This window comes from Limanda limanda, chromosome 4 (genome assembly GCF_963576545.1).
Source record: "Limanda limanda chromosome 4, fLimLim1.1, whole genome shotgun sequence".
NCBI lineage: Eukaryota > Metazoa > Chordata > Actinopteri > Pleuronectiformes > Pleuronectidae > Limanda > Limanda limanda.
This window is the reverse complement of record NC_083639.1, coordinates 13,685,830-13,713,773: the sequence shown is the minus strand read 5'-3', so window position 1 is coordinate 13,713,773 and position 27,944 is coordinate 13,685,830. Positions and strand designations below refer to the sequence as shown.

The 27,944-nt window shown below is 43.1% G+C and overlaps 1 protein-coding gene across 3 annotated transcripts; it reads right to left on the bottom strand.

Annotated features, from left to right (window-relative positions):
• Positions 1 to 313: 313 nt before the first annotated feature.
• On the bottom strand, positions 314 to 27,026 carry dlgap4b (discs, large (Drosophila) homolog-associated protein 4b). Of its 3 annotated transcripts, XM_061070277.1 has the most exons (13): positions 26,018 to 27,026; positions 25,812 to 25,987; positions 25,429 to 25,640; positions 24,094 to 24,195; positions 23,235 to 23,385; positions 21,397 to 21,652; positions 20,901 to 21,053; positions 11,617 to 12,056; positions 11,077 to 11,165; positions 9,859 to 10,343; positions 7,398 to 7,489; positions 2,006 to 2,176; positions 314 to 550 (listed from the first exon to the last, which is right to left on the bottom strand). In XM_061070277.1, exons 1-13 carry the CDS (start codon positions 27,024 to 27,026, stop codon positions 314 to 316), a joined length of 3,573 nt encoding a protein of 1,190 aa, XP_060926260.1. The 3 variants fall into 3 exon arrangements, with proteins under 3 accessions (XP_060926260.1, XP_060926259.1, XP_060926261.1); XM_061070276.1 differs by having other exon boundaries at positions 25,812 to 27,026; XM_061070278.1 differs by lacking the exon at positions 20,901 to 21,053 and having other exon boundaries at positions 24,106 to 24,198; positions 25,812 to 27,026.
• Between the last annotated feature and the right edge of the window lie 918 nt (positions 27,027 to 27,944).

Genomic DNA, 27,944 nt, shown 5'->3' with positions numbered 1-27,944 from the left:
TATAATATCAAGAGTAGTAACGAGAAAGACATGAGTCCGTCGACCGAGGCCTCCTGCTGTCAGGTCCACGAGATAAAAATCATTATGTGATAGTGTATGACGTCACCAGGACCAGCCTTTAAACTTCTGAATGTGTCAAAAATGCCCAAATTGACCCCCCCACCACCCCATCGCTCCTCTCCCCCCCACCTCCACCCATGTTTACTCTGAGTCGCTCGTTTGCATCGCATAAGTCCTCCTCTACTTTCTGCAGGTACTTCACCGACCCTTCTCCATCTCTCTGAAACATCCTTCCCTGTGTCACTGTCTCTTCTCAGAGGCGAGTCTGGGCCTCGGGGACGTAGATCTCGATGCTGTCGGAGCTCTCCGTGGCCGAGTTCTGCCGAAACGACGCCGCCTTCTTGGCAGCCAGCAGGCGCTTGCGAGCCTCCTGCCTCTGCTTCTCCGCCGAGGATGAGGTGGACGAGCTGTCGGCGCTCTTCTCGCGGCCCAGCGAGGGGCGACCCTTACCAGGCTTCTTTGACGCCGGAGAGGCCACCTTCTCTCCGTCCTGTGGGAGTGAGGAGACACGGTTGGACAGAGGAGGACAGAGGGAGAGGGATGCAGGGGACAAAAAGACAGATGTGAGGCAATGAGAGAAGGTAACAAGGACACTTTCCTCAACAGGTTCTGGTTGTTTGGGCAGGTTTGGCAGACAGGACTCTGACAAAGACATTAGTGCAGTGCTCATTGTTTCTGTTTATGCTTTTGTAAAAAAGAGAAACACAGAGAACACAGAGCGTATAGACAAAAAAACAGGCAGACATTGAGGAAAAGGTTAATTGAATGACAAGATTCAAAGAAAAGAGAAACATGAAATGATGGGTACATGTGTCAAACATGAAGGCAGCAAAAGAATCACAAGACGCAGTTAGTATGCAGCAGGCAGACAGACACGCAGACAGACAGGCCCTGTCCACACCCGGCATTAACATCCATCCTGACAGATCCGATCTCAAGTTCACGGCCATAAGTTCATCTGTTCCCACCTGACAATAAAATGTGTCCTAAATGTGTCTCAATGACCACTTGTGACTGGATCTCACTTCTCGGCTCTATAAGCAAATAAACAGCTACGTCATTCGTGCCTGCGAAGACCCAATTATGTTGTTTGTGTTTACCGGTGAGTCTGATGTCACTGTGTAGGTGTGTGTTGGCCCGCGCGAGAGAGAAGAAGAGGCTGAATCTCATGCAGCTGTGCTATGATAATACATTTTTCGCAATTAAACGAATAGTAACACTCATTATGTGTTGGTCAGTGTTGATATTGTGGTGTGGAACAAATACAAATCAATGTATGGACACTGAGAACCTGGAAACACACTTGATTCATAGTGAAATTGCAGTAGGTCAGATACATCAGCTGAGTAGGCGGTTCCTTTATATGTGGCACAGTGGAAAGATTGTGGCCACATCCGACCCAGACCACCTCAGTATGTGGTCTGAGGCACAGATCTCAGGAAGCATTGAGGACACATCCACTTGTGATCAGATCACTCAGGACGGATGTTAATACCAGGTCTGAATCCCGTCTTAGACACAGATACGACCACAATTCAACAAGCAATAACCAACAAAGACACATAAACACACACACAGAAATGTAAACAGAACAGGAGCAGAAGCCAGAAGACTGCATTCTGTCCCGGTGTATCTCAGCCATGCTCCACATCAGACCGACCCATGCATGCTCAAAGTGGGGATCACTTCAAAACCACACCAACGACAGCCCACTTTGAGATGAATATTTCCATGCATGCTGAAAGGGGTTTCTCTAGCCCCTTTGCGTCGCACAGGGAAGCCCTGTTAGAGTTCATCCCACGCAGGGATGAGGGCAGGAAGTTGAAGGGAGGCGGGGGGGTAAAAAAGAGTGGGAGCAATGGTTGGTGGTGGTGGGAGGAGAGAGGCCGGTTACGGCGGCTTTCCTACCCCAGCCAGGGCACTGGGCAGCAGGGATGGGAAGTACCTTCCGCTCAGGGGGCGACTGGGCGGCTGCCGACGGCACGGGCTGCCAGTCATTGGACTTGAGGTGGTAGAGCTCGTCGAACTTGAGGCTGATGTCCTCGATGGAGAGCTGCAGCAGGTCCCAGAAACCAGCCAGGTCTTGGGCTGTGGGTCGTGGATTGGCAGTCACATTCTGAGGGAGAGAGGGATGAAATGAATTATGATGAGAGAGGACAAAGTGCATGTTGAAGTGTGGATTATAGGAAATATATTGAAAGCTGCTCTCAACACATGCACTGAAATCCGGATGTTTTTCAGAAATTTTACGAAATGTGAGAACGCAAATGTCTGATTCAGTCGCTCCAGCTTTTTCCCAGAACTTTTCTTAGATGTTTCTTAGTAAAATGTGTGCATGATGTCTACGTGGGCCCATGTGAGAACACGGCAGCAAAATGTCACAGCAAGCGAGTGGGCGTGATGAAGACATTTCAAAAATGCAGATGTGAACCAAAAAGAAGTAAAAGAGTACAAATATCTAAGGGTGAAAAAGAGGAGCCACACAGATAGGGCGCTGACGAAGAAGTTAACTTTTAAAGACAAGGAGATTAAAGAGCTCTTGGTGATGAGGGCCGACGCCCACGTCACAGCGTTGTAAACAAAAACATGTGATCCCCGAAATGGAAGTTATACATCATGTTTTGCCTTCTGCACACTCCACCCAGAGGTCACTTTGAATGTTGTAGATGTTTATTTACTGTGGCTGTAAACACGTAGGACAATCTCCTGCTGTGTTCTTCATATGTGAAAGATAAATAATGCTTTTTAATCTTTGGCCATTTTCAGACTTGAACTCTTTATGTCTGAAGAGTGAAAAGCATTGGAGCTGAAGGATAATTTTTCTGAATTTCTTTACCTACTGAGATCAAAACTTAATGAATTAATTCGACACATGCTGGTATAGGATGCAAACTATATTGATGTACTTAAATTAAATAGAAAAATACAGATCAACAGTGTTTACTCTGCCCTTTCTTCTTTCTTTCTCCTTGGATGTCAGTAGGTGGTCCCTTTGGTCTGGCATTACAAGCAGCCGTCAGAACCCATTACCCCACTGCAGGTCTGTGTCACTTCTTGTTATGAGGCTACTTCATGTAGTTAGTTTGTCTTTCAGTGAGTGTACTGTCATTGTGTGGAGGGGACATTCAAGGCTCAGCAAATTGAGCTTTGGTTTCAGACAAATCAGCCGTGAAATGATTCTTTGGCCTTGACACGACAGGAAAAAGATGAATGAGTCTTCTTTCACTGCGAGTAAGGTGGTTGGCAGCAGAGATGGATTAGGTGCGCAATACATAATAAAAGAAAATATTAACTTAGCAAATAAAGCTGAATAAACTTTGACTAGTCAATAAAAACTAGGATGATCCTTAAATACAGTCAGTGCAGTAGGTGGGGGATATGGTCATTGATTTAGGTCACGGCCCCCACCTCAAGTTATGTTTATGAGGAAGATTAGGCAAAAACTTCAGGACAGATTACCATAAAACTTGGTGGAAGAATCCAGGTCTTCCTACTTTTTTTAAACATTGTTTGTCAACATTTTCATTGATTTCTGAGAGAATCATGTCTGAGTTAAGATAAAAAAATACCAGTATATTTAGGGGGTTAGTATCGATGAATGTGTGCAATTTGATCCAAATAAAAATCTAGATCTTGTGGATGTAAATATGGTTTCATAGGTTAGGAGGATTTCTTCAATGACAAAAACAAGATTTTTTTATTATTTCTTATCACCGCTAAAAATAGAAATAATAATACATAAAAGAAAAACTTTAAATAAAATAATGGCGGTTCTGGTGTTGGTTGTTTACTGTTACTGGCTGTTGATTATTGACTATTTTAATTGTGGCCTATTATTACTGTACCATAAACAAATACTGCTCTTTTCGTATTCACCACTAGAGGGAGCCATGTTCACATCAAGAAAAGGATCACAGTCGCCTTTTATCCTCTCCAATGAAGAAAGATTCAGAAAAGAAAACATTTTGATTGCTTCATCACTTCCATGTGAACTCGTTCTATATATCGAGACAGATGTAAAGTAAAGCCTGCTCTGACATCTCTTGTTTTTGCAGCTCTACTCTGTTCTTCACAATTTGTTGTGAGCTATGTCCAGACAATGCAGATAAATCATTTGTCTGTAAAGTCTTATGTTAATTGACCGTTGAAGATCAGTGAAGAGGAGGATAGTACTGTATTCCTTTTTAGTAGAAGTACAGATGAAGATATGCATCGTGTACAAAATATTAATATAAATCAGGGGTCTCAAACTCGCGGCCCGCGGGCCAATAGCGGCCCGCGGGACGATATTTTGTGGCCCCCACCTTAATATGAAAGTTTAATGTTAGTGCGGCCCGCACAAACATTGTAGCAGCTCCGCTGTTAGCTGCTGTGTGGGACAATGTTATGATGTTCTGGTTTCCTACTGTGTGCCTGACCAGTGAACGCAGCATGCAAGTGAGTGACATGGGGGGCGGGGTCGTGTGTGTGTGTGTACGTGTGAGAGTGAGTGAGAGAGAGAGCCGGGAGAGAAAAGAGTGGCTTTGGATGTGCGGTGCAGGAGGGTGAAATTCATAGTTTTCTGCCCTCTTTCGCGCAGGTCATGATGTATCTAGTGCTTCATTTATAAATCACAAGGTGCCGGAACGCTAAGTACATATCACAGCGCAGGTACGACGAGCACAGGTCCCGGAACGCACATAAAACGCCGCTTAAAACAGCACACACATGCCACCTACAATGCAGTGGGACTTATTTAGGCTATACTGCAGTGACGGTATCAGTCTTTATGTCAGTGATTAATAAAGTGGCGTCTTGAGCAAAGGCGACTTCTGTGTCCAGCGGAACGGAACACACACACATACACACACACACACACACACACAATTTGTTAAATTGAAGGCAAATTCAAGGGACACCACGGCTCCTTTACGCACACGCTGCGCTGTGAGGTTTTGGGAGCTTCTTTACGCAGACAGATTATTCTAAACCGCAGCAGTTTATAACACGTCATTGAGCTAATATCTACATTTTACAGTCTGGGCTGTTTTACATTATTATTTACACCTGATATGTGTGGATGAATTTTAATGATTTAAATTCCCTCATCCTCTGGTGGTGACATTTACGCACCGAGCCACGAACTGTACTTGACGATGTGCTAGTTATTTTGGTTCATCTTAGAAGTCTGCATTTGTTATTATTTTGTGAAATTGTGATGCTGTTGTTAAGAAAGCTTTATATATAATTTATTAGATTATCTTGTTATTGCGTGGCCACAAATTAGTAATTCATCCACCGATGTCAACAGGGGCTCCGTAATTTTCTAGTGATTACATTATATTGTTATATTTTATTTTAATCATTTCTTAAAAAACTTTTTTTAATGTTCATATTTTTTTCGATACGAGAGGTACCGGATCTGCTCAAATAAGTCCCAGAACGCAGGCAAGCCAACACGCCGGCACAAAGTAAGCACAAAAATGTTTAGAAAAATGTGAGGCTACAGGAGGAATTTGATCATAGATTTGCAGACTTCAAGACGCACAGAGCGACTTTTACAAAAATTTTGCGGATCCCTTCTACTTTGATGTGCAAGATGCCCCTCCTGTGCTTCAAATGGAGCTCATTGGCCTGCAGTGCAACTCTGACCTCAAAGCCAAGTTCAGGGAGGTGAGTGGAAAGGAAGACAAGCTTGGGCAATTTTTGTGAGAATTGAACCCCAGCTTCCTTGAGCTTTCCCGAATGTTCAAGCGGACCATGTGCCTTTTTTGTAGCACATATTTGTGTGAAAAGCTCTTCTCCACCTTGAACTTCATTAAGTCCAGGTACAGGTCCAGGCTTACTGATAATCATCTTCAAGCCATACTGAGGGTCTCAACTGCTTCCTCCCTCAAGCCAAATGTGGCTCAGCTATGTGAGAGGAAGCGCTGCCAGGTCTCTGGCAGCAAGAAGTAGGCAAGAGAAGCCATGTTTACAAGAACTGTTCGTGTTCTTCAATATTCTATTCATGTTCAGAAGAACCCATTGAAGTTAAATAACTGTTAGTAATGACATTAGAGAAGTTTGGATTTTTTTAGCAAATTTTTTTTTTTTTGTGGAATACCTGATGCGGCCCAGCCTCACCCAGATACTGCCTCCAGCGGCCCCCAGGTAATTTGAGTTTGAGACCCCTGATATAAATCGTCTTCGTCATTGCAAAGCAGTGAAAGACCCGAAGACAGTTGGGCGACAGGCTGTGACACAGTTACATCAACACATATTAAGCACTCATTGCTGATTTCCTTAACTAATGAGGCTGACATAATTTCAACCTCTAAATAGAACACTAATAATGAAAGCATTTAGCAGTCTGAAAGAAAAGTGTTGACGTGGTCTTGAAATCCTCTTATGATGTGTGATGTGGGCGTCAGCCTGAAGGGTCTGAAACACCATCATAGTTTGGTTACTTTTATGTCCGTGTACAATTTTATGCTCAAATGTTAAATCCAATGTTTTGCTCTTACTGAACTGGATTTCCATATTTCAATCAAAGGGAGCAGGATATGTTTTCACTTCTTCCTCCTTTTGGGACGTGATTTGTTCACTTGATTGCTTTTTTCCTATTTGCACGTATTGATATTTCTATTTTATTCAACATATTCCAAATAAAAACCTCTCCTAAGATAAGTTCAGTGAAGCTGGAAAAGAGACCAGGATTTGGCAAGTTGAACATCATATTCACTGACAGAGCAGACTGTTATTTATGACCTCTGCTTACTTGTTTTCACATGTATTTGTTTGTTTTTTGCAAGATTACATAAAAACAACTGGAAAGATAGCCCCAAAACGTTTTTTGCTTTCTTTAACACTGTGAGGATATTTTATATATGGATTTTAATGGAAAAAGAAACATATTTAGGGAACTGATATCTATCTGTCTATGAGCGTGTGGAATTTGGTGCAGCTTGATTGAGGACTGTTGGACTTCGGCGGAGGAATGTGCTCACTGAGTTCTGCTCTAGTTTGAGATGCTTAATTGTTTTGGTGTCATGTGCTGGTATTTGTCTGCAATTTGTATAATTCCAGTTTCAGTAAATCACGTCACCTGAGAGGAATGGCTTACTGGCTTATCATAAGCTCCCTTTATTCTGTGATGGTGGGACCCTGTGCCTTAACCTGCTGTGTATCATGATGTATTAGTCAGTTTTCATTTGTGTGAAAGCCTTCATGTGTATCAAGGAAAGAAAATCTTGGAAAATAAACAATAACCCAAATAAAGCCATTAGTTTAACTTAATGGGACTTTGTATTTGAGTTTCCGTTTCTCGCTTGTGCAAACCTGTACAGTGGAAGTGTCACAGAAAGGAAAATACACACCACGTTTTGTTCACACAGGCCCCGGAACTGCTGGAACTTCTGGGATATTAGGAGCTGGGCGCTTCCCACTGCACTGCGAACTTTTCCCAGCACTGAAGACACAACACAAGGAAAAAAAACAAAAAAAAAACATTATAAATTTGTCAGAATTTGTACTTGATTGTTCATCTCAGAAACATCCGGTTGTCTCTGCTATGGATGATACACAAATCCAGATAGTTCTGCTTTAAGACAGGAAACATGGCAGAACACACTGAGTATCATATCCTGCCTCTTGCATGCTCTACCCTGGTTGTTGTGAACACGTCTGATCCAGACGATCTGATGTGTTCCTCATAAGTCAGGAAAAGAGTTTATGTCTGAAAACAGCTTACTGTATGTTGTCTGTTGCTATGTCAAAACTAGGACAAACATCTGCCCTGACAAAATTGCAAGTCCTCTCTGATCACTGGACTGCAAAGTTATATTAATGTGATTATTGTGTTGTGACACCCGGCCCTGGACGTCAGATTTGCATTAGATTTGAAGCCAACACTAAAAACATCACACACATGCACGACTAATTTCTAAAACTAAAAAAATAGTAAACACATGGATGTTGAGCTTTGTTGATCTATTGATCCAGCACTTCTGAGAAAAAACTGAGCATCCAAAGCCTTTCCAATGTTTGTTTGTTTGTGTGTACAGTCTGGATTTGTGTGTGTGTGTGTGTGTGTGTGTGTATCCACTGCTGTATGCCCTGTCAGGCTGATGTTGAAGCACTAATCTAATCTGGAGGTTTAATCAGTTCCAGAGTAGATTTGTGTAATTCTGGGGATTAGAGGCCTTGTGTGTGTTAACCTCAGGTATTACTGGCTCATCCCCTCCATGCTGTGGATGTCTGATGGAGCGATTGTCGGGCCTGAGGCAGAACCTTATCAGGGAGCTGTAGACCATGTGCTGAGGTCAGACAGATGTATCAGACCTCTGGTGGGAGGCTCAAGACGCTGGGTTCATTCAGAGTGCCTCCACTTGTCTGACTGTCGACTGTATATGAAGATAGACCATGCATCTCCACTTCCTACCACTATCCAGAAATTAAGCTAAAATATCCCGGATATGAACCAACCATCTTGCACATTTGAAGCCAGCGTATAGCGATGGTGAGAAGGAGCTGCAGTGTTGAGGTTCCATTGATACATACTCTTGACCAATTACGAGTCGGTTTCAGCTGTCAACCACGATGTTTTGCCCCATTTTTATAGCATCAAATAACTAATTAAAAACAAACTTACTGGAAATGAACAGTTGGATAACAACTACCTATAACCACCAGGTTGGCTTCACTATTGGGAGGCTGTTATGCCCATCTTCGCATACAGTCTATGGTTTGAGCTCACAATTGTATAATAAATTAATTTAGGTGGTGGACAATCACTTTTCAATGTGGCAAATTGCAGTTTCTTATGAGAAGCCTTTTTAAGGGAGTCTGCTCCCATTGCAACTTGTGAGCTCCCGCAGCTGGCAATTTAATTTGGAGGCAATTTAATAAAAAGGACCAGGGGCCGTATTCACAACAACTCTGAGCTGATTCGATTCCGATTAAATGACACCGTTCGAGTCAAATATGAATATCGGGCTTGCGGACACTTGGATGACACCACACGAGCAGCTGAGACGAACCCTGAGACTCCAAAAGTGTTTTATGGACTCAAATACTTGACCCACCACCCTATTAGCATAGTGGTCAGAGAATTAAACATTTTTCGGTGAACTATCGCTATAAAGTCGCATGTGCAAGAGTGTTTTCTCTTTGTATATATGAATTGCCTCGCAGGCCAGATCAAACAATCTTGGAGGCTGGACATTCCCCCGACTCATGGCTTAGAAGAAGCTGTGTTGGTTGGCATGTAAATCTACCGTACACCAGGAAGCAGTAAGGGAAGCCAGTAAAAGAACCACAAAACCCAACTGGGCAGATGACCAGTGTTTACAATTACCTCAAATATATGACGAGCTTAAAGACATTTTAAGAGGGAAATTCAGTCCCTGTGTTGGAGCACAGGCCAAGAGGCAAGCGTGGGAGAGTAGAGCTCAGCAAACTGACACCTTGTTCCCTCTGGTTGTGTGCACCAGTGAGGAGAGTGAACAGCAGCTGTTTGTGATGCAGTCGAAAAGCGAGAGCGGAGATTGCTGCACACAGACAATTTTTTTTTCTCCAATTGGCTAGGAATTTATTTTTTTTAATAATAACTTTATGTCCTTTCTCCTCTGTTCAAGAAAGTTTACTCTCCTAAAAGTTCTCAAAACACTTTTTCATCTTGGGATCTCTCTTCAGGGCAGAGATTTATAAAAATGTTATACCAGGATCTGGTCTTAACTGTAATAAAATACTTAAATTTCTGTCATGAGGAGCTGATCTTTGTAGGAGGAGGCTTTATGAATACAGCTCTAGTTTCTGCGATTGCCGTGCCAGCCTTACCCTCCTCGGAGAGCTGGTTGTCTTTGGTCTCCTGCTCCATCTGCTGGCACCAGCCTTCCATGCGTCCCGTCTCGGCCTGCAGCAGCTTGAGGAACCAGTGGCCGTCTCTCCGACACAGCGTCCCCCCTCCGCTGCTCTGGGGTACGCTGCTGTTGCTGCCGTTCCCGCTCTCCAACCAGGGGTCCGGGGGCGGCAGAGACGAGGGGTCGAGTGCTGGGTCCAAACTTTCTGAGAAGGAGGATGAGCTACTTCGTGTGGTGGAGCGTTTGAGGATCTGCCTGGGTGGAGGCGGTGAGGAGATTTCACCTGTGGTGTCCCCGTTATCTAAAGATTCCTTTCTAGGAGGGGAGCTCATGGATTGGCTGGCACTACTGACCATGATTTTATTTTCTGAGGGTTTGGTATAATTGATGTGGGAAATAAAAATGTCCTGTGTGCCTGAGTCTATTTCTTGTTTTGAGGCCATGCTACTGGAGCGACTGGTCCTGAAACACATAAGGCAAGACTCACTGTTACAAAGCGGCTTTTCAACACAACAAATTTCATCTTTGTCAAACATTTAAGACCAAGTCACTTCTACTGGTCAACAGAGTTATAAATAACCAGGAAGGATCAGAGACTGAGTCTTGCATATTTGATATATGATGACCTCACATCACATCACTTAAGGCCAGCTTCTTGTTTTTAAATGGATACACATTTCACATTATTTCCAGTAGTGCTTAATTGAAGAATATTAACCAATATCAAGGAAGGATAAGACTGGAAGGCACAGGATAAGGCCATATTATTGAACCTGAGGGATTGTCATGTGTGTACAACATCAAGACAATCCAATGTAAGAAATTAGTAAATAATATTATGTTATATACAAAACTCTAAATGCAGCATGCAAAAAAAGTGAAAATACAAAAGGAAGTCTTCCTCATAACTTCCTGGAATTCAATTCATTAAACGTACAGAATGTAAACTTCACCGCAACAGCCAAGAAGTAAATACACAAATATACAGTAAGAAGAGAAACGTTTATATGGTAATGTCATTACCAAAACCTCACAACACACACACACAGATGGTTTTCAGACAAAAAGATGGCATATGAAAACAATGTGATTTCACATCTACAGAGCTCCTGCAAAGAGAATGAATAGTCAGAACAGTGTGTGTGGCTATAATATAAATTCCTCACGTTGTTACAAGGACAGGAAGAGGACTTACTGCCACCCGTCCTCCACCTGTACTCCGATTGACTGATACTTGGCCAGTGGTGGGGTCTCCTCTCGTGGAACTTCCTGGATACAATCAACCTTAGGAGAAAAATAAAAGGTGATATGGAGAAAAAATGTATAGTCACTAGCTGGTTAAAGCTATAAGCTATATATTCAGAAAAACATTGTGGCATCTGTGATCTGATAGGTCCCTAACCAGTGAGTTCTAGTTATGGCCAAAATGGCTTTTGTGAGGTCACAGTAACCTTGACCATTAAATTATAATCTGTTCATCCTTCAGTTGTGCTAAATTAAAATAAATTTTCATTCCAAGATTTGAGCGGACGAATGGATCGACGGATTACAGTTTTAGGCTTTAAGTGACACACCATAGAATATTGTTTGTCCTAATTAAACTGTACAGGTGGAATAACCCAGACCTCAAAAACACTGTGACCAAGGCACTACTTTGACAGTGTCAGTTTTTCGTATGTAGTAAGAGCTCTGACACAACTGTACCAGCCCTGGATAGTACAGTTCCACTGCCTACCTGTATGCCGATGGAGGAGAGTTTCCGTCTGGGCACTGGGGCCACTAAGGGCTCCTCTGCCACTAGATTCCCTCTATTTAGTCCTGATTTCAGGGATTCGATCTGGACTACTGAGTCACTCGTCTCCGTGGAAGCATTGGCCTTACTGGGGACAATTGGGTCTCTCGGGATGGCAATAGGAGTGGGGATGATGTGCGGGTGGCGGGGAATACTGCGGGCCAGGCTGTTGGCACGGGTGCTATCAAGGCTGTCGGAGGAGTTGCTGTGAGCGTGGCTTGACTGGCTGTTGACCTCTGACCGCCGGTCGTGCTGATCCAGGTAGTTGTCCTGGGCTGACTCCGTGCTGCTCTGCACCGTCACAGAGATGTAGGGCTTAGACGTTGTACGGGGTGGAACTGGTGGAGGAGCAATCTTCTTACAGGTGGTTATGCAGGTGGAGACTGAGGGAGGAAAGAGATAATGGAGTGGGGGATAGAGATGAAAGATGAGAGAGAGAAAAAAAATTTTACTAATGACAGTGGAAGAGATGTTCGTTTCAGCAAACCTTTGAGGTGCAGTAAAAGACCGAACTAAATGCAGAAGATATCTTAGTTGTATCGTATAATTGTATGGATGTAGTCAAGGCTCTTCCTGGCATTCCATTGATTATAAAAAAAAAGTCAGACACCCCCTTCACCCCATAATTAATGTTAACAAAATGTTTACTTTAAGTTTGTTCCAAACTTATTGACACTGTGCCTGACTTAGTTAATCTAGAGATAACGTGTCAAATGTCCCCCTGTGATTCCATGATTGGTTGAAGAGTGGCTACAATTTCAGTTTCTAAAGCAACATTGCACCATAGACCGTATACAAAGATGGATGACATGGCTGCTACCCAAGCTCAATCGCCACCTGGTGGCTGGCTGCAGCATTGGTCAAAAAGCCCACCTCCTCCATGTTAGCAGAGGGAATGTGGATCAGAGTAAAAAGTCTAAACAAACACATTTTTGGTCGTTATCTTCACACTGATGTTTGTTTAGGTGCTCCATCCAGATGTTTAAGTGTTCTGTCCAGATGAGCGTTTATGTTCACTATCAGAAATAATCATCATCAATACACTTAAAACCACATATCACATGTGTACATTGGTCATGCACATAGCATTGTAAACAGGTAGCAGATTGGTTGCTTATTTGCAGAAAATACTATGAATGAGAACCAGTCCTACTAGGGATAAAGGTCAGCAATGCTTTGCAGTCACTGCTGGTTGTAGAGTTGTGCCTGGTCCAGAGTAGTATGGACACCAGGAGTAATAATAGCCAAAGTGATCTCAAATATGTGGACATAGCCTATTAATACATATTCTTAGCATGTCCTGAGCTCTTCATACTGGTCAGAAACATGCAAGGACATTGCTGCAGGGAACACCAGCAAATCAGAGGCCTAAAGCAGAAAATCTAATCAGAGGAGCACTAACCAAACGTTATCGTTCACACAGGTGACCAATGGAATCACACACTGCACTTCAAAGCCTTGATCATGAGACGGGTGATAAAATCAGTAAATCAAGTTAGCTGAGCATCTGACTCTGAAGAGCCAATATGGTTGAGAATGTGCCAATCAGATATAAAGGACACAAGAGCCGGGTGCAGGACATTAAACATGAGAGAAAGAAACTGCTCAGATATCAGAAGAGCTTTATGTGATCTGCACAGTATAATAAACACCTTCCATTCTCTTATATTGTGAATATGGTTGCTGTTCAAGTGGCTTGGTGTGATATAATGTTAAAAATATATCAATAATGATAATTTGACAAACCACAAAACAACTCACAGAGCTGGTGAAGCTAAATGCCAGTGCACACAAACTGCTAAGCTTTATCAGAGTTGGACTGTTACACACTGCTTAGTCGCGTGGTCACATGCTAGCATATATACATGGTTAAAAATCTAAAGCTGAGCTTAGAGAGGGAACTTATATGTGGGCTTACATGAAATCCACACAGCATGTGTCCAGCACGCAACTTTTAAAAGATGATTTTATTGTGCAAAAAAAATAAAAGATCTAGTGAACATTCACATTCATTGCTTTTCCTTCTGCCAGGACAGCCACTCATCCCTCGGCTCATCCATCGACCACATCTGCCGTGTGTGATGGGGTCCATGGAAACTTTCCCATACAGACTGCATGTGTATCAGCGAGAGCAGAAATAAATGGCCTGTCTGTGAAGAGGAATCCACCCAGTGACGTAAACAGTGCATCAGAAGAGATCCAGTTAATGGGCTGCACAGTCGTGCAGAGTCTCTGGTGTGTGTAGTTGAGACACATAAGACACATTGCATAGATTTCATTCACACGAAATGCACATTTCAAAATGCTCACACTGTTAATATGCGTAGAGATCATATAAAAGATCTGTTGGCTGTAGGGAAATTCACTCTAATGAGACCACAGAAATCCCACTCATACTACACACACAGTAAATGTGATGCTGCACCACTAAAGCCTATAATCTAAACAGGGACTTTTACTGTATTATTATGAACCCTGCCGCTTCCACATAGTCTCTCCAACAGATGCTTTATTTCACACCACATTGGAAAAACAGTGGAAAGCTTGTGAAATCCACACATTAAGCTTTCCACTGTACCAACAGTTGTTTCTTTAGAAGAGTCGGCACAGAGACGGTAAAGCAGTTGGCCAGCACAATAACTTTTCAAATGTGAACAGCATGGGGTTTCCATTCCATAAGACCTGATATCAAATAGATTTAAGACTTATGAACTTTCTGCCAGTGACATTTTTTTTTCAAGTTCGACAAAACATGTGTCAGAAAGCATTTATAGAGATGCGGATTCCGTTGATTCCCTATCCCTAATGAAGTGAAATTAATACTTCTCAAATGAACTGGGGAGATGATGTGCCAGATATAATTTCAAAACGTTTGTCTCGATACCTGACCCCACAAGATGTGCCATGCTTCCACACTGTAATTCATAACCATAATTTGTATACAAGTGACATATATGTTAGGAAAAATCTATTTTACTGTTATGTAAGTCTATTGTTGTCTGTTCGATTGGTTTGAAGCTCAGCCATTATAGAGTAAAATGCCCACAAGCCTGCACAGACACAATACACGCCTAATCATAATACATCAAGGATTTTGAAAAGCCCTGCAGCAAACATGTGAGCAGCTGAGAAAACAGTCAAACAAAAGGCTTGTTGTTCTCTGTAATCCACAACTTTCACCTCCGATGTGTGTGCAACCTCACCTGACAACAATCTCGTATGACCACATGCATACACATCATTCTCTCACACTGAACTGTGAACTGAGCTGTCAGTCTCTTGTCAGAGACGTTCTCCAGTCTGAGCTACTGAAACATTACTGGCCTCAAGGTCCCCCTGGTTCCAGTAGCTAAGGGCACTTTCACACCTATCTTGTTTGTTATGGACCTGCTGACAAAATGACAGGTGTCAAAGGTGCATCGGACAACGACCTGAACCAAAATTTTGTACAACCAAAAGACAACCACAGCTCAGTACGTTTTCAGTGTGGAAACACTTTTCATGAAAGTTTGAATAGACAGAATGAGATCCCAGCAACAAGGGTCGAAACTGAGTTTCCTGTTGGGTCCATTGGACCAAACAATACAGGCAACTAGTCTATTATCCATTATACACCAGCCTCTGACCACTATAGCCTTAGGAAAACCTGCTGAGACAGCTTTTCACTGTCCATGTTCCTGCTCATGACAGAGAGATAGATGCTGGACAGAATAAGGTCACCACTGTTGTGGCTGCTAAGCACTGTCAACACTCCTTTGCCCCAGTGTGCAGGATAACTGTCTCTGTGACTGGATGTTTGGACACCTGCCCTGCAGTTCTTCAAGTGTCACACTGTGCTTTCATCATTCTGAACAGAATTCCCCCCTAAGTCTTAATATGACTGAATCTGCTTTATCCATGAAAAACAAGCCCCCAAACCATGTCTGACATCTGCCTCTGAGATTAGGCAGGAGATAAAGTAGTGGAGCTGGACACAATAAGGGCCGATGACTGCCTCTAATAACTCAATTCGTTGGCAAATAGCCTATTGTTGGTCAGTCGGTCCACTGCTTTGGCCCAGAACACCATACTGTAGCTCTAGTACAACAAAATGGATTGCCAGGCAGTTTGGAACGGACCCCCCTCAGGGTATTTTGGGAGATCAAGTCTTTCCCTTTGGTCTATGGTTAATACTGCGTTTGATTCACATGAGTTTGGAAATTCCAAAATTGAAAATTGCGAGGAAAAATGAAGGATGCTAAGTTGTTGCGATGGATGCCAACATGCTAAACTAAGACATCCGCATGTTAGCACTGTGACCATTGTTTTTAACCATTCATGTCATTGTGTCTGCAGCATAGACAGTAAATGATGCAATGTTATTGTGAATATAAAAGCATGGTGGATTTAGCATTCAGCTCCAATCAAAATGCTAACAATGGTTAAGTCTCATAGAGCGTAGATGAATACACTCAGCCATGTTCTTTTCTAAAATATTCTGCAAATATCTTTCTTGATCAGAAATCAACACATGTAAGGGATCCTTAACAGTAATGTTTGCGTAGCAGCCATATCACTGTGAGTTGTTTTCTCATGTTACATGATACAGGGATTCAGTTATTCTCCCATAGAAAACATTGCCACCACATGAGTGATCAGACAGGTTTCTGACATGTCTGGAGTTCATCCACTGTTCACACTGTTCACACTGTTCACACTGTTCCATGGCTGTGGCCACTGGTATGGTTATAGCACAGACGTCAGCAGTGAAACTTGTAAATAACTGGTGACATAACAATCACCAGAACTACAAATCTCTGCTTGTAAAAGAAAATTTGAAGAGATAACATGATTTTAAAGCAGATAATATATCGCAGCTTTGTGAAATGCTGGAAATTGCAGCCATGGCAGAAACTTCCCACAGACAGATGGATCGCAAGTGGCACAAGCTCTTAATCAGACAGTCTGGTGCATTTGCTTACTCTACAGGACTCCACCACACAAACATACGCAGCTGTTTCAGCATAAAACACATCCTTCAAATGTGAACTACTACTGACAAACGCACAAACACTGACAAGGCCTTTTATGAACTTCAACACTTGACATACCTCTGTAGCTATAAAATGGACTTGAAGCCAAGTACAGTTTCTGCTTCATTAAGCTGAATCTGTGTAGGAGCTGTTCAGTAGAACATATTGGTTGCTCTACAGATGGAACAGTAACAACCACATGCTTTGTGCCAGAATGTTAAAGTGGAATCTGGAGTGGGCACTGAGCGCTGCTGTTTTCGTGCCATCTGGACAGTGGTGTTGTTGTCCACTGCCAGAAATGGTTCAAGATGTGATTTTCAAGGAAGGAAAACAATTAGCCGCGAGAGACCACATCTGCTGAAAACCGTTTCCAACAAGCCAGTGACCACTCTCCACTAAGCAGCGTAAAATGTGGGATTTTTCACCACTTTATGAAATCGTTCCAAGTCACCATTTCAGGAATGAAATGCATTAACAGATTAGATGCTGGCTACATTCTCAAACAGTGAAAGAGCAACGATGAAAATAGTAAATTCTAATGTGCTAGAACCCAAACAGAAGTCTCCATCCATCTATTGTCCATACAGTTTATCCTTTGAGGATTGAAGTGGGGCCGGAGCCAATCCCAGCCGACAGCCGAGAGGCAAGATACACTGGGACAAATCTCCAGAGCATCACAGGGCCGACATATAGGGAGAAATCCCCAATCACCAACTTAAGAGCCGTGTCTTTCAACTGGCTTATGAGGCCCGAGTACCCGAAAAAAACCACACACACATAACAGGAGAACATGCAAACCCCCCACAGGACGTCGTCAGGTTTGAACCACCGTGCCACCCACAGCAGTTTGCTCTATCTGTTTTAGTGTTTTCCCGAGGGAGACTATGGAGACATGATTAATTAAACACAGACCCCGCAACGATGACATCACCACTGGTAGTGCATGTCATTTTGGTTCCAAAGACCCAGGATTTATTTAAATAAAAACATTTTGCCTATTTATTATAGAATTTCCATGTAAGGAAATTCTGCTGCTCTGACAGAAGTGCAGATGAAGCCAACAGAGACATCAAGGTGTCGTTATTTTTACCCAAAGTCGGAAAGAGTAAATTGATCTAATAGAAAGACAGAGCAGATTTTAATGTAGTTTAAATGCCTGTATCATACCATCCTTGAACCTTCATAATACTAGCAATAATTCAGTTCCTTTACTGAGAAATGGGTACATAACAGAATGAATCATATCTTCTCTGTGTTCAACCCTAGCCTATATACCATCTTGCTTATTCAAGACACTGTGGAGGCAGAAACTAGGATAACTAGGAAGATATTTATCGGAAAACGCCTGAATTGGAACAACTCAGATAGTCAGCACAAATTTTAGAAAATATTAGAAACTGTTTAAAAATTCATGTGTTGCCTATCAGTTTTTGCATACTTTCATATGGTATTGGGTTGCATTATACATAGAGTGAACTTATTATTACATTTATTTATTAGCGGTAACTCTGATTAGTTACTCAGTTAAAACAATATTTCAATATTTAAAAAGTTGTTTAAATGCTCCGAGCAATAAAATATATCTATTTTTATAGCATCCATGTTGTTTTCAATCTGTGACTTTAATTGAACAAACCAGTCAGAAGAGCAGCAGCCAAGTAAGGTAATTAGATCATTGGAAGAGCACATGAATGCAGCATGAGTGCACTGGCTGGTGTGTGTCTGTGTCCTCAAACAGTCCCATCAACTGTGAGACAGATCAGACAATGAGGCTGATAGTTTTCACCCAAGTTTGCAAGTGTTATAAAGCTGGATGATCAATTTGACAAGTATTATGAAGTATAATCTCATTTAATCAAGTGGTGCTGCGCTGCAGTCCGTTGAAACAGGACAACAGGAAACAATGGGAGACAAAAGGTGGATTGTGATGCTTTATTAAACAGTTCAGTGCTGCTGGCCAACTTGTCTGCTGCCTGTCAGTTGACCCATCTGTATTGTTTAATCCAACAACTGCCGTAAAGACAAAGACAAGCTTGCCTGAAACCATCACCACTCCCTCGTCACCAAAACCAGTATCACAATGAATTATTACACTCGATGTGTTCAACAACAACACTGCGATATGACTGAATAGCCTTCTTCTTGTTTAATAATGTGACCTGAAAATGGGATTTGCAGTCGTCCGAGTTGGACAAAAGCGGGGCAGCCCACAAATAATCCAGCGTGGAGGCCAATTTTCCATTTCAGCAACCAGAGAGAAGCAGCTTTACGAAGACGTGCAAATACATTATAAAGTGAAGGCAGCTAAATGGTCCCACACACAAGTGGATTTAATATATTCTCGATTCGGTTTAACTGCAAATCTCCTCTTTTATCCTGACTCTCACCACAAATGAATGGCTGAAGCATTATGGGAAGAAAAGTTTCCTGAAGCTTTGCAGTTGTTGGAGAATACTCAATGGTTCACAGCACATCACTGAAAGCATGACTTGAATTATTTCAATTATGGCCACAATCAGGGCTGAGCAATTAAACAATCCATAATTAACGAAAAATATCATTTTAATCAAAAGCAATATAATAAAGATTCAATAAAATCAATATATTGCTTATGCATTGTGCAGCACAGTCAGGGGGTAAAACACATTATTAATCTACAGCTGATCTGTCACGTTTGGCTGTTTATTAAGAGTTTGTGATTATGTGAGTTTGAATAAGCACAACCTCCACTCAGGAGCAACAATCTGATTTTAAACTTAAATAATAATGGGACATTTATCCTGATTATTATAAAAATCGACTGATATGAACATCTTTATCTTGATAGAATTTCTGTCCATATCCTCCAGTCCTGACAGCGAATGTGAAAAAGTAAGTTAACATGATCTCAGCAGAAGACATCATATGAACTCATCCCATAAACACTGTTAGCCTCAGTTACATCCCACTTTTTATTCGCCACATATTTCCTACAGTGAATAGGTGAGATATCCTCCAAATGAGTTACAGTAGAGCAACACACATTCTTAGGTCTGAGAGTCAACACAGTTTTTAAGAGTAAAGGAATGAGTGACATGCTGAACCAGCAGCTCCATGTTTATTAAGATATTATTGCTGAAATCCTCAAATTCTGCTACACTAATATGAAGTTGTATTCTGAAAAGGACCAGTGAAAAGACTCACCCTGCTGTCAGCCGCAGACAGAGATGTTGACCAGTGTCCACATGTTCTCACACTGTCTAACTGACTCTCTGTCTTTTGTGTGGACTCTGTTTCAGAGCCTGAGGGAGGCGTGGAGCCATGTCTGCTGCTGCCTTCACTGAGCCTCGGACAAAGCAGCTCCACAGAGAAAATGTAGCTTTTGGTGCACTTAAGGGATAGTTCACCCAGAAATTATAATTCACTCATGATCTACTCACCACTTTGCCGAATGAGGGGTGGGTTAAATTTTTTTCTGTTTACAGCAGATATTTAGGCTAAAATTATGATGTAAATGACCTTGTTTCGAGTCAAATTTAAATGTTGGAGCTTCCAGACACTTTACGCCTGAAACTCCAAAAGTGTTTACTGGACTCAAACACTTCAGCATTTTTTAAAATTAATAATTAAATAATTTGCTGACCATTTGCACAGACTTTAACTTTTGCCTCTTTAATCTCTTAAATGCTTTCCTTGCGTTGCGTATGTGTTTGAAGTTCCTGAATAGTAGAAAAATACTACTCTGTTGAAGGCAGCTCAGAGGATTTTGAAGAGTGGTGAAAAGCGCCACCATGTGGATGCTCAGTGACATTAACAAGCACATGATATATCCAGGCTCTCTTTCTGAAATGGGGAGTAGTCAGATGTCAACAAACAAAGCTTCTAATGTGTCTCATCTCATACATCCACAGTTCCTCTGGTGAAGCAAACTAAACAAGGTGGAAAGGCAATTGCACAGTGAATGTTTGAGCTGTTATCTTCTGTCATAATTTGAATTGTAATACATTTATTTGAGGTTGTATGATACTGTCAACCCTCCTGAACCACAGAAAGCTTTATTTGGAGGAGCAGCGTTATGCATATATAATCGTTTTTCTCCCATGAAAAGCCATCATCCAACTACTGTGACCATGTGTGCCTCACTGGCCAATAGCTTTTTGGTTAAGAGAGTGATTTTGCAGTCCATGATAAACATCTTTTTTCTTAGTAGAGAGTAGCTGGTTGTCAGATTGTTACCTGTGTGTGGGGGTCGGATGCGTGGTCTGTCTGTCCCAAAACGCTGCAGAAAAAGTGCAAGTTGTTTCTCCTTTGGGGCTTTGTCCAAGCCTGTTGCTATCAGGTAAGAGCCAAACTGCTCTTTCCACGTCTGCCATTGGGTGGAAAGGTCGTCTAGCGTGGGCAAAAGAGGCTGCGTTTGAGCTAAGAATACTGTTGTGTGCATGTTGGAGGACTAGTGTCCACCCAGGACCGCTGCTATGAAGATCATTCAAAGTAATGTTATGGGGAAAAAAAATGTGGGCCCGTGTGTCTGAGTCAGTCTGAAAAAGGGTGAAAACCTCGCAGAAATGATCAAGATTTAATTATCAAATGAATAACCATTACATTTACAGTATATTTAATTTATTATAAATCTTGACGATCTCAGCTGGGCAACACATAACAATGCTTCATGTTAGAACTCTTCTATTGTCCCTATTTATATGGTTTCTGAGGAATTCAGCCAGTGACTCACCGGTACTGGCGCTGTAGGTGCGGACGGTGGTGTCAATCGGAGGGTGTGAGCAGCTCGAGTCTATGGAAGCCGTGTCGTCGTCTTGGGAACAGCCGGCCTGGATGGCTCTCAGGTAGCTGTGGCTGCGAGATCGGAAGCATGTGGGCATGGGCAGGTCTGGAGGCTCTGGGTTGTCCTGAGAATGGGAGCGGGAGTCTCTGTATGTGGAGTCGGAGCTGCGGTCCTCATAATTACGACTCAATTCCAGGTCCCGTAGCTGAAAAAAAAAAGAATACATCCCATTTGAAGTTACATCCTCCTGCCGGATCTAATCAGACCCTGCCCCTCGCCTGAATCCTCAGATTTTCCTGTTGTTGTGAACGTGTCTGATCTGGACAATCTCCTGCTACGTTCCTCATGTCAAAGGAACAGTCTGGAGAATGTTCGGACACAATTGTCCGGACATTCTCCTGCGGCTATGTCTGAAAACGGCTACAGTGGTGTGTGTAAAAATAAAGAAAGTGAGTGAATGGGTTGATTTTGACCACGGTAACTGGAGGTGACCAGCAGCTGCTCAGCTGAGTGTGTCTGTAAATGACACTCTCCACCTGGGAAGCAGAGTTTATGGGATCCAGTAAAAATAGCAAAGGATTGTCAAAGGTTTAACTGTAGTGGAATAATAGTGGAAGCACAGAGTTGCACCAGTGTTGCTCTTGTCATTTACCTCAGGCTCGGTCTGTGGATGAGATGTCAGTTCACTATTAAAATGCATTTTCCTCTTTTGTTTGACATTTCTTACTTGGCCTAGTCTCTAAGAGCTGTCAACTTAAAGAAAATGAAAGAAATTCCAAGGCAGCAGACAAGACTTTGAAAAGTTTTAGTACGGTTGTATGTTTTACACAGCAACTGCAGGCTCCGAAAGAGTGAGTCATTTCTGAGGCTTCTTTTGTAGAGCAGCCTCTCAGATGAAAGGTTTCATATTCTGTTGGTCGACAGAAGCAGCTCGAGCAAGACTCTGAAAATGTGTGTAGCAAAAGTATTTTGTCGGTTCACTGACTGGTAATAAAAAGATCAAAGGGTGTAAGAGCAGCAAGAGAAGATGTGGGGTTACAGCTACACACATTTTGAAGTCGTTTTATAGTTGTGGCTATGGATGATTGTCAGTTTTCTCTCTTTAAATTAATTTAGTTATAAAAACACAAGTTGACCTCAGCCGGTTCGAGTGAAAATGAATATTAAATGTGCTTGGGATGCCGCTGTGCATGCAAATTAAGGCAATAAATTAGAGCACATTTGTCATAATGCGGAGACGTGTCAGAGATCGGGTGCAAATCCTTCACTAATAGCTCGCACTGCCTCATTGGACTGGTTCATTGAAAAAAGATCAGAGCTGCTCCGCACAGCTGTTCATCATCCCTGTGACCTTGTCAGCAGGAGGCTAACAGCTCTTATGTAAGTCCATGAATTAAACTTAAAACTACCAATGTCACTCATTTGGCTCCCAGGTTTATAACGTTAATGTGTGATACGGTAGGAAAACAGGGTTGCTTTGTTCATATGACGCTGGTTTTATGACTGTCAATCAGGCTGCGTCTGTGAAAATGCTGATTCTACGATGGTGAACGAGTGCAGCTCACGGCAGACAAAGGGGCTCTTTGAAAACCACTGGTGATTTGAAAGAAGAACGTTTATCAAGAACTAAGTGATGCAAATTATAAGCATGAACAAATGTACCAATAACTCTTTAGAAAGAAAATGTATATGCAAAGCTAGAAAGAAAAGGGGGAATCATTATTTGGCGTCTGCTCGATCGTGCACACACAGCATGATGCGATCCGGGTCTCCAGATCAGCACTGACCTGTCCCATGCAGCTGCGCCGGCCCAAGGTGCTGCAGGCCTGGCTTAATTCATCATCGTCCCAGCGTGGCAGAGACAAGCCTGTACCCTCGATGCAGTCGAGGTTGTCAAGGCTGCGGTTATTGGAGAGCTCTTGGAGAGATGGAAGACAGCTGGACAGAGAGTGGGAGGAGAGGAGAAACAAGAGAAATGAGATAAAGGAGATGTGTTAAAGATATGAAACATAAGGAGGGAAATTAAAAGCAATGTCAGGAGCGCATGGGGAAAACAGAAGGTATCTGAGGACATGCAGGGAAACATGAAAGATCAGCAAAATCGGGAATTGAAAGAGCGATAGGAGCGTAGGGATGTCACTCAACTCAATCCTTTCATTTCCATTCTCATTTGGAAGCGTTAATGTCCCCAAATGTAATCTGAATAACTAATTGTTGCATCTGATCTGCATGCAAAACCAGACCCGTGCACAGCTTGCAGTGTTATCATGGTGCCAAAGCCAAAGAACAGGTGCAGGTTTAATTGAATTGTCTCTAAAGTCATGTTTTACATTATTCTTTGTTGGCACACAGTGATTGTAAGATCTCAGTAGACCTCCGGCCATGTTCTATGCACAAAGATGTCACTTCAGTCCCTCATCTAAATAATGTCAGACCCACTTAACACCTAAAAGCGCCTGGCAGATAGGTACAAGCTTAATGGTAATTGTCAGTTGTTGGAAACATGGCATGAATCTGGCAGCTGGAGTTGCTACATACATCTGAGGGGGGCAGTGCAAAGCCAGCAGTGACAGATCATCCAAATCAGACAGAAGTGTTTTGCACCGCGCCCCTGAGATGTGACTTAAAGACCTATCCACCACTGACCTGCTCATTGACCTGCCCAGCTGGTGCAGAGAGGACACACTGTGGAGCGGAGACCACAGGGCGTCCAGCTCCCCCTGCAACAAGGCGTAATCCAGGGTTCTGCTGCTCACACCAATCAGGGGGCAGCAGACCAGGAAGTGGGGTTGGATGGTCAGGGATTGGCAGCGGGAGGAGGATTAGTCAGGTACCCAATGCGTCAGGTAAGAATGAATTCTTAAATGTCTAAACACAGACTTAAAAATGTTCTAGAAACTATTATTTATGTTTGAAGGTGTGTGTATGTGAACAAAATAACTCAACTATGAATTGATGGATTTTCACAAAACTTGGTGTGAATATTACCTGGGGGGAGGTATCTTTAGATTAATATATTTTTAAGCTGACTGTGGTCAAAAGTCAAGGTCAACCTTATGTTGATCAGAAATTGAATAGCCATTATATAGCATTGCCTGATTGTTTATACACACAATCATTGCATGAATCAGCCCTCTGATGTTTTTCATGTATCCGGTGGAGGGGAGGTGTTTGAAACAAAAATTGAATTAAAGAGTCAGTATATTGTGTGGATTGGACATTTGAACAGGGGATATAGTCAGTGAAAGCATGAAACCATGTGGCACCAGCCCAAAATACCTTGAATCATTAAGCTTTTGTACATTTCCGGGACCATGGTGATTTCAGATAGAAATTTAGAAGCATATTTATCTCAGACAGCAGATGTCAACGCAGTCTGCTCTGTGTGGAAATGGCAGTAAGAAGGTGAGTCATCGCTGAGGTATGTGACATGTGGAGGACAAAGGGAGTCTGACACCACTTAATTCCATACATGAGTAAGCACAGCTGGGATTATGTGTGCCCATGTTGAATGCATTTGTATTTTCCTGCTTTCTGTTGTAGTGAGGCTGTGTGAAGTGGTCTCCTTCTCTTTCACCACCACGAAAGAAATGTCGACAGGTTATACCAATTAGTATTCATAACTGCGTGTCCTTTGAAAATAAACACTTTTTTAGCCCACGATTTAAAGACTCAATCATTAGCATTTCATTCAGGTGTATTTACATAGAGATTATAACTGAAGCCTTTAACTTTTAACATAATTTTCTTTTACCTGACTGTTTTATAGCTGTTTCCAAACAATAATTTACATCATTACACATATTTCTTCTTATCCATTTTTTTTTACGACAGCCTTTTACATTTGAAGGTCTGTCCATCATATTAAAACTGATAGCAGGCCACAACCCTGTCTAATGTAATCAGTTTCTCCCTTAACGTTGAGCGTTAATATGTACTGCATAATAAAGCACAGCTCTGTGTCTCGGTCTGTTCTCTTACTTGCGTGGGGGCAGCTGGTCGCTCAGAGACTGCTGCGTAGCCCTGAGGTAGCTCTGGCGGCGAGCAGCAGATTTCGGAGAGGGTTTGGGGCTTCCCTCCGAGTCGTCGCTGTCTTCTATGTCTCCCATGGCCTTTACGTAGCTACCGCTGCGCATCCGCCGACATGGGATTTCATTGGCACCCCCGCTGTGGCCTAATGTGCTCCAATCACCCTATAGGCAGCATTAAGAGGCTCAAATTAGTCTTTATCTATCATAAATCTGTATCACTGCACTATAGCATACTTTGAAATTCTTATTAACTCACACATTGGAATAGTCTGCAAATATAAATACAATGTACAGTATACAATGCAACTTTTATGAAGCACTACATTCACTCACCCTTCGGCCAACCTGTAGGTAGTTGCAGGTTAGTTCTTGTTGGCAGGATTTGGACTTGAGCATGGACCTGTCCAGAGTAGCTGAGCCCTTCTGGATCACCGGCCTCGGCTGGCCCATGGTCAACGCGGACCAGGTTCCTCCTTTCATATAGTCATTTTCATTTATCACCATAGCACCTGTTCTACCTTGTCCTCCACCTCCTCCACCTCCTCCACCTCCTCCACCTCCTCCACCCCCAGGCCCAGGAGGTCCCTGATACCTCATCTCATTGCTGCTTTTGGAGGAGCTGATGGTGTTGTAGCCGCTGTGGATGTACCTGCTCTGGCTCTCGTGGCCACTTGGACGCCCTAGAGTCATCATGGCCATGGTGTTGTGGTAGCTGCTCAGATCACTGCTGTCCAAATCATCTGAGCTCCAGTAACCCGACATGTTGGAGCGTGGCCGTCTCTTGGCAGTCGTCTCTGATTTTGTACCGCGATCTTTACTTTTGGATCTGCGACTCTGTTTCCCTCCGTCCTCAGTGCTTGACGAGCCTCCACCGCTGCCGGTGGAGCGTCCATTGATATTTCCTTTCATGTTTTGGCTTTCCAGTGACTGGGACTTTGCAAAGAGCTTCTGCACTGAGTGCAGCATGTAACGGATGCGACCAGGACTGTCTGTGCGCTGCTTTGCGGCAGTAGCAGCAGACGACCGATGGAACTGCAATGTGCTGAATCCATCACGCCCTGCAGATAGCTGCTTGTCAAACTCCATCAGACTGGTGGGTGCCTGGCTCTTGGTCATATGATGTGATATGGTTGCTGAGCCGCTTGTTATCATGGGTGTTCGTCCACTCAACCCTGCCATGCCCATGCTTGTTCCCATGCCCATAGACATGGATGGCCCCATGGTCCCTGTACTTATGCCCCCAATACTGTCCCCAGGTGGGGAGAAGTCGGACTGGTCGTAGGAGTTGTAATGAATCCTGGGGAAGGTACTGCTGTTTGACAGCTGGTTGTTGAGCGGCAGCATGCAGTCTTGTGGAAAAGAGTCTAGGTTGGCTGAAGGGTAGTGGTGGGGGTCCATGGTGCCATAGTGGTCCATTGCGGGGCTCAGCAGATAAGGGCTGCGTGGCAGGGTGCTCGTCTTGTGAGGGTAGTGGGCCTCTGGGTGGCCTGAGGAGGGATCACGGGATTCAGACAGGTGTCTGTTACGGTTGGTCCCCAACCCTTTCATGGTGGTGAGGAGGCCCGACCCTCTAGAAGACCCCCAGGCCAAGAAGAGTTGACTGATGACCTTGAGTGTTACTCCTAGAAAACAGAGACAAAAACAGGACAGGAAAATTCGGCATGAAAAAGTGAGAAAAGGCTCTGAATTCGTAAAAGTAGACACTCAATAGCGCCTCTCAGCTCAGCCACACAATCACGCCCACTGATGTGCCAGACCAGCCAACAAACCAGCGAGCTGTGGGGCTGTGGGGGAAACACTGTGGACAGTGAATGAGACAGATTTCCACTTCCTCCCACAGCAAACATCTGTTACGCTGCTGCAAATGAATAGAAAAACAACATGTGGAAGAAAGACAAGCTACCGCTAATGTGAGAGGGCACATATCATGCGTAAAAGAACAACTGCTTGCAGTCATCTGTAACTCCAGACACCTCCACAGCAATGTGGAGCTTCACAGCAGCCGGTTAACAAGTATCTCATCTTTTTTTTAATTATATTCAGAAAAAGGACAACAGAAGTAGAAGAATTATTCACTGTCCAAACATGTGCAAAAAAAAATACACTTGTAGCATTTTATATTGAATTATGTGCCAGCAAAATAATCCAAAAAACATACCCGCTGCCTCTCTGCATATTCTACAGGTTAGCTGTCATACAAAACAGTCACATTTTTGGGAGATCCCTTTCTTTCAGCCTGTCGCACTCTGTCTCTGCCCAATAATCCATCTGTTTCTGTTTCTCTCCTCCTGCTTCTCTGGTTCCCTCTCTCTCCTGTTCCCGTCTCCGGTGGGGATCCGCTGGCACTGGTCACTGAGCTCCGGTCCTATCTTTGCATGGCGAGCCAAGGATGCAACGCAGACTGTCACAGTGAGACCAGGGAAAAGGATTTGACCAGCAGGTAGTGGGCGGCGGGAGTTGGCAGCT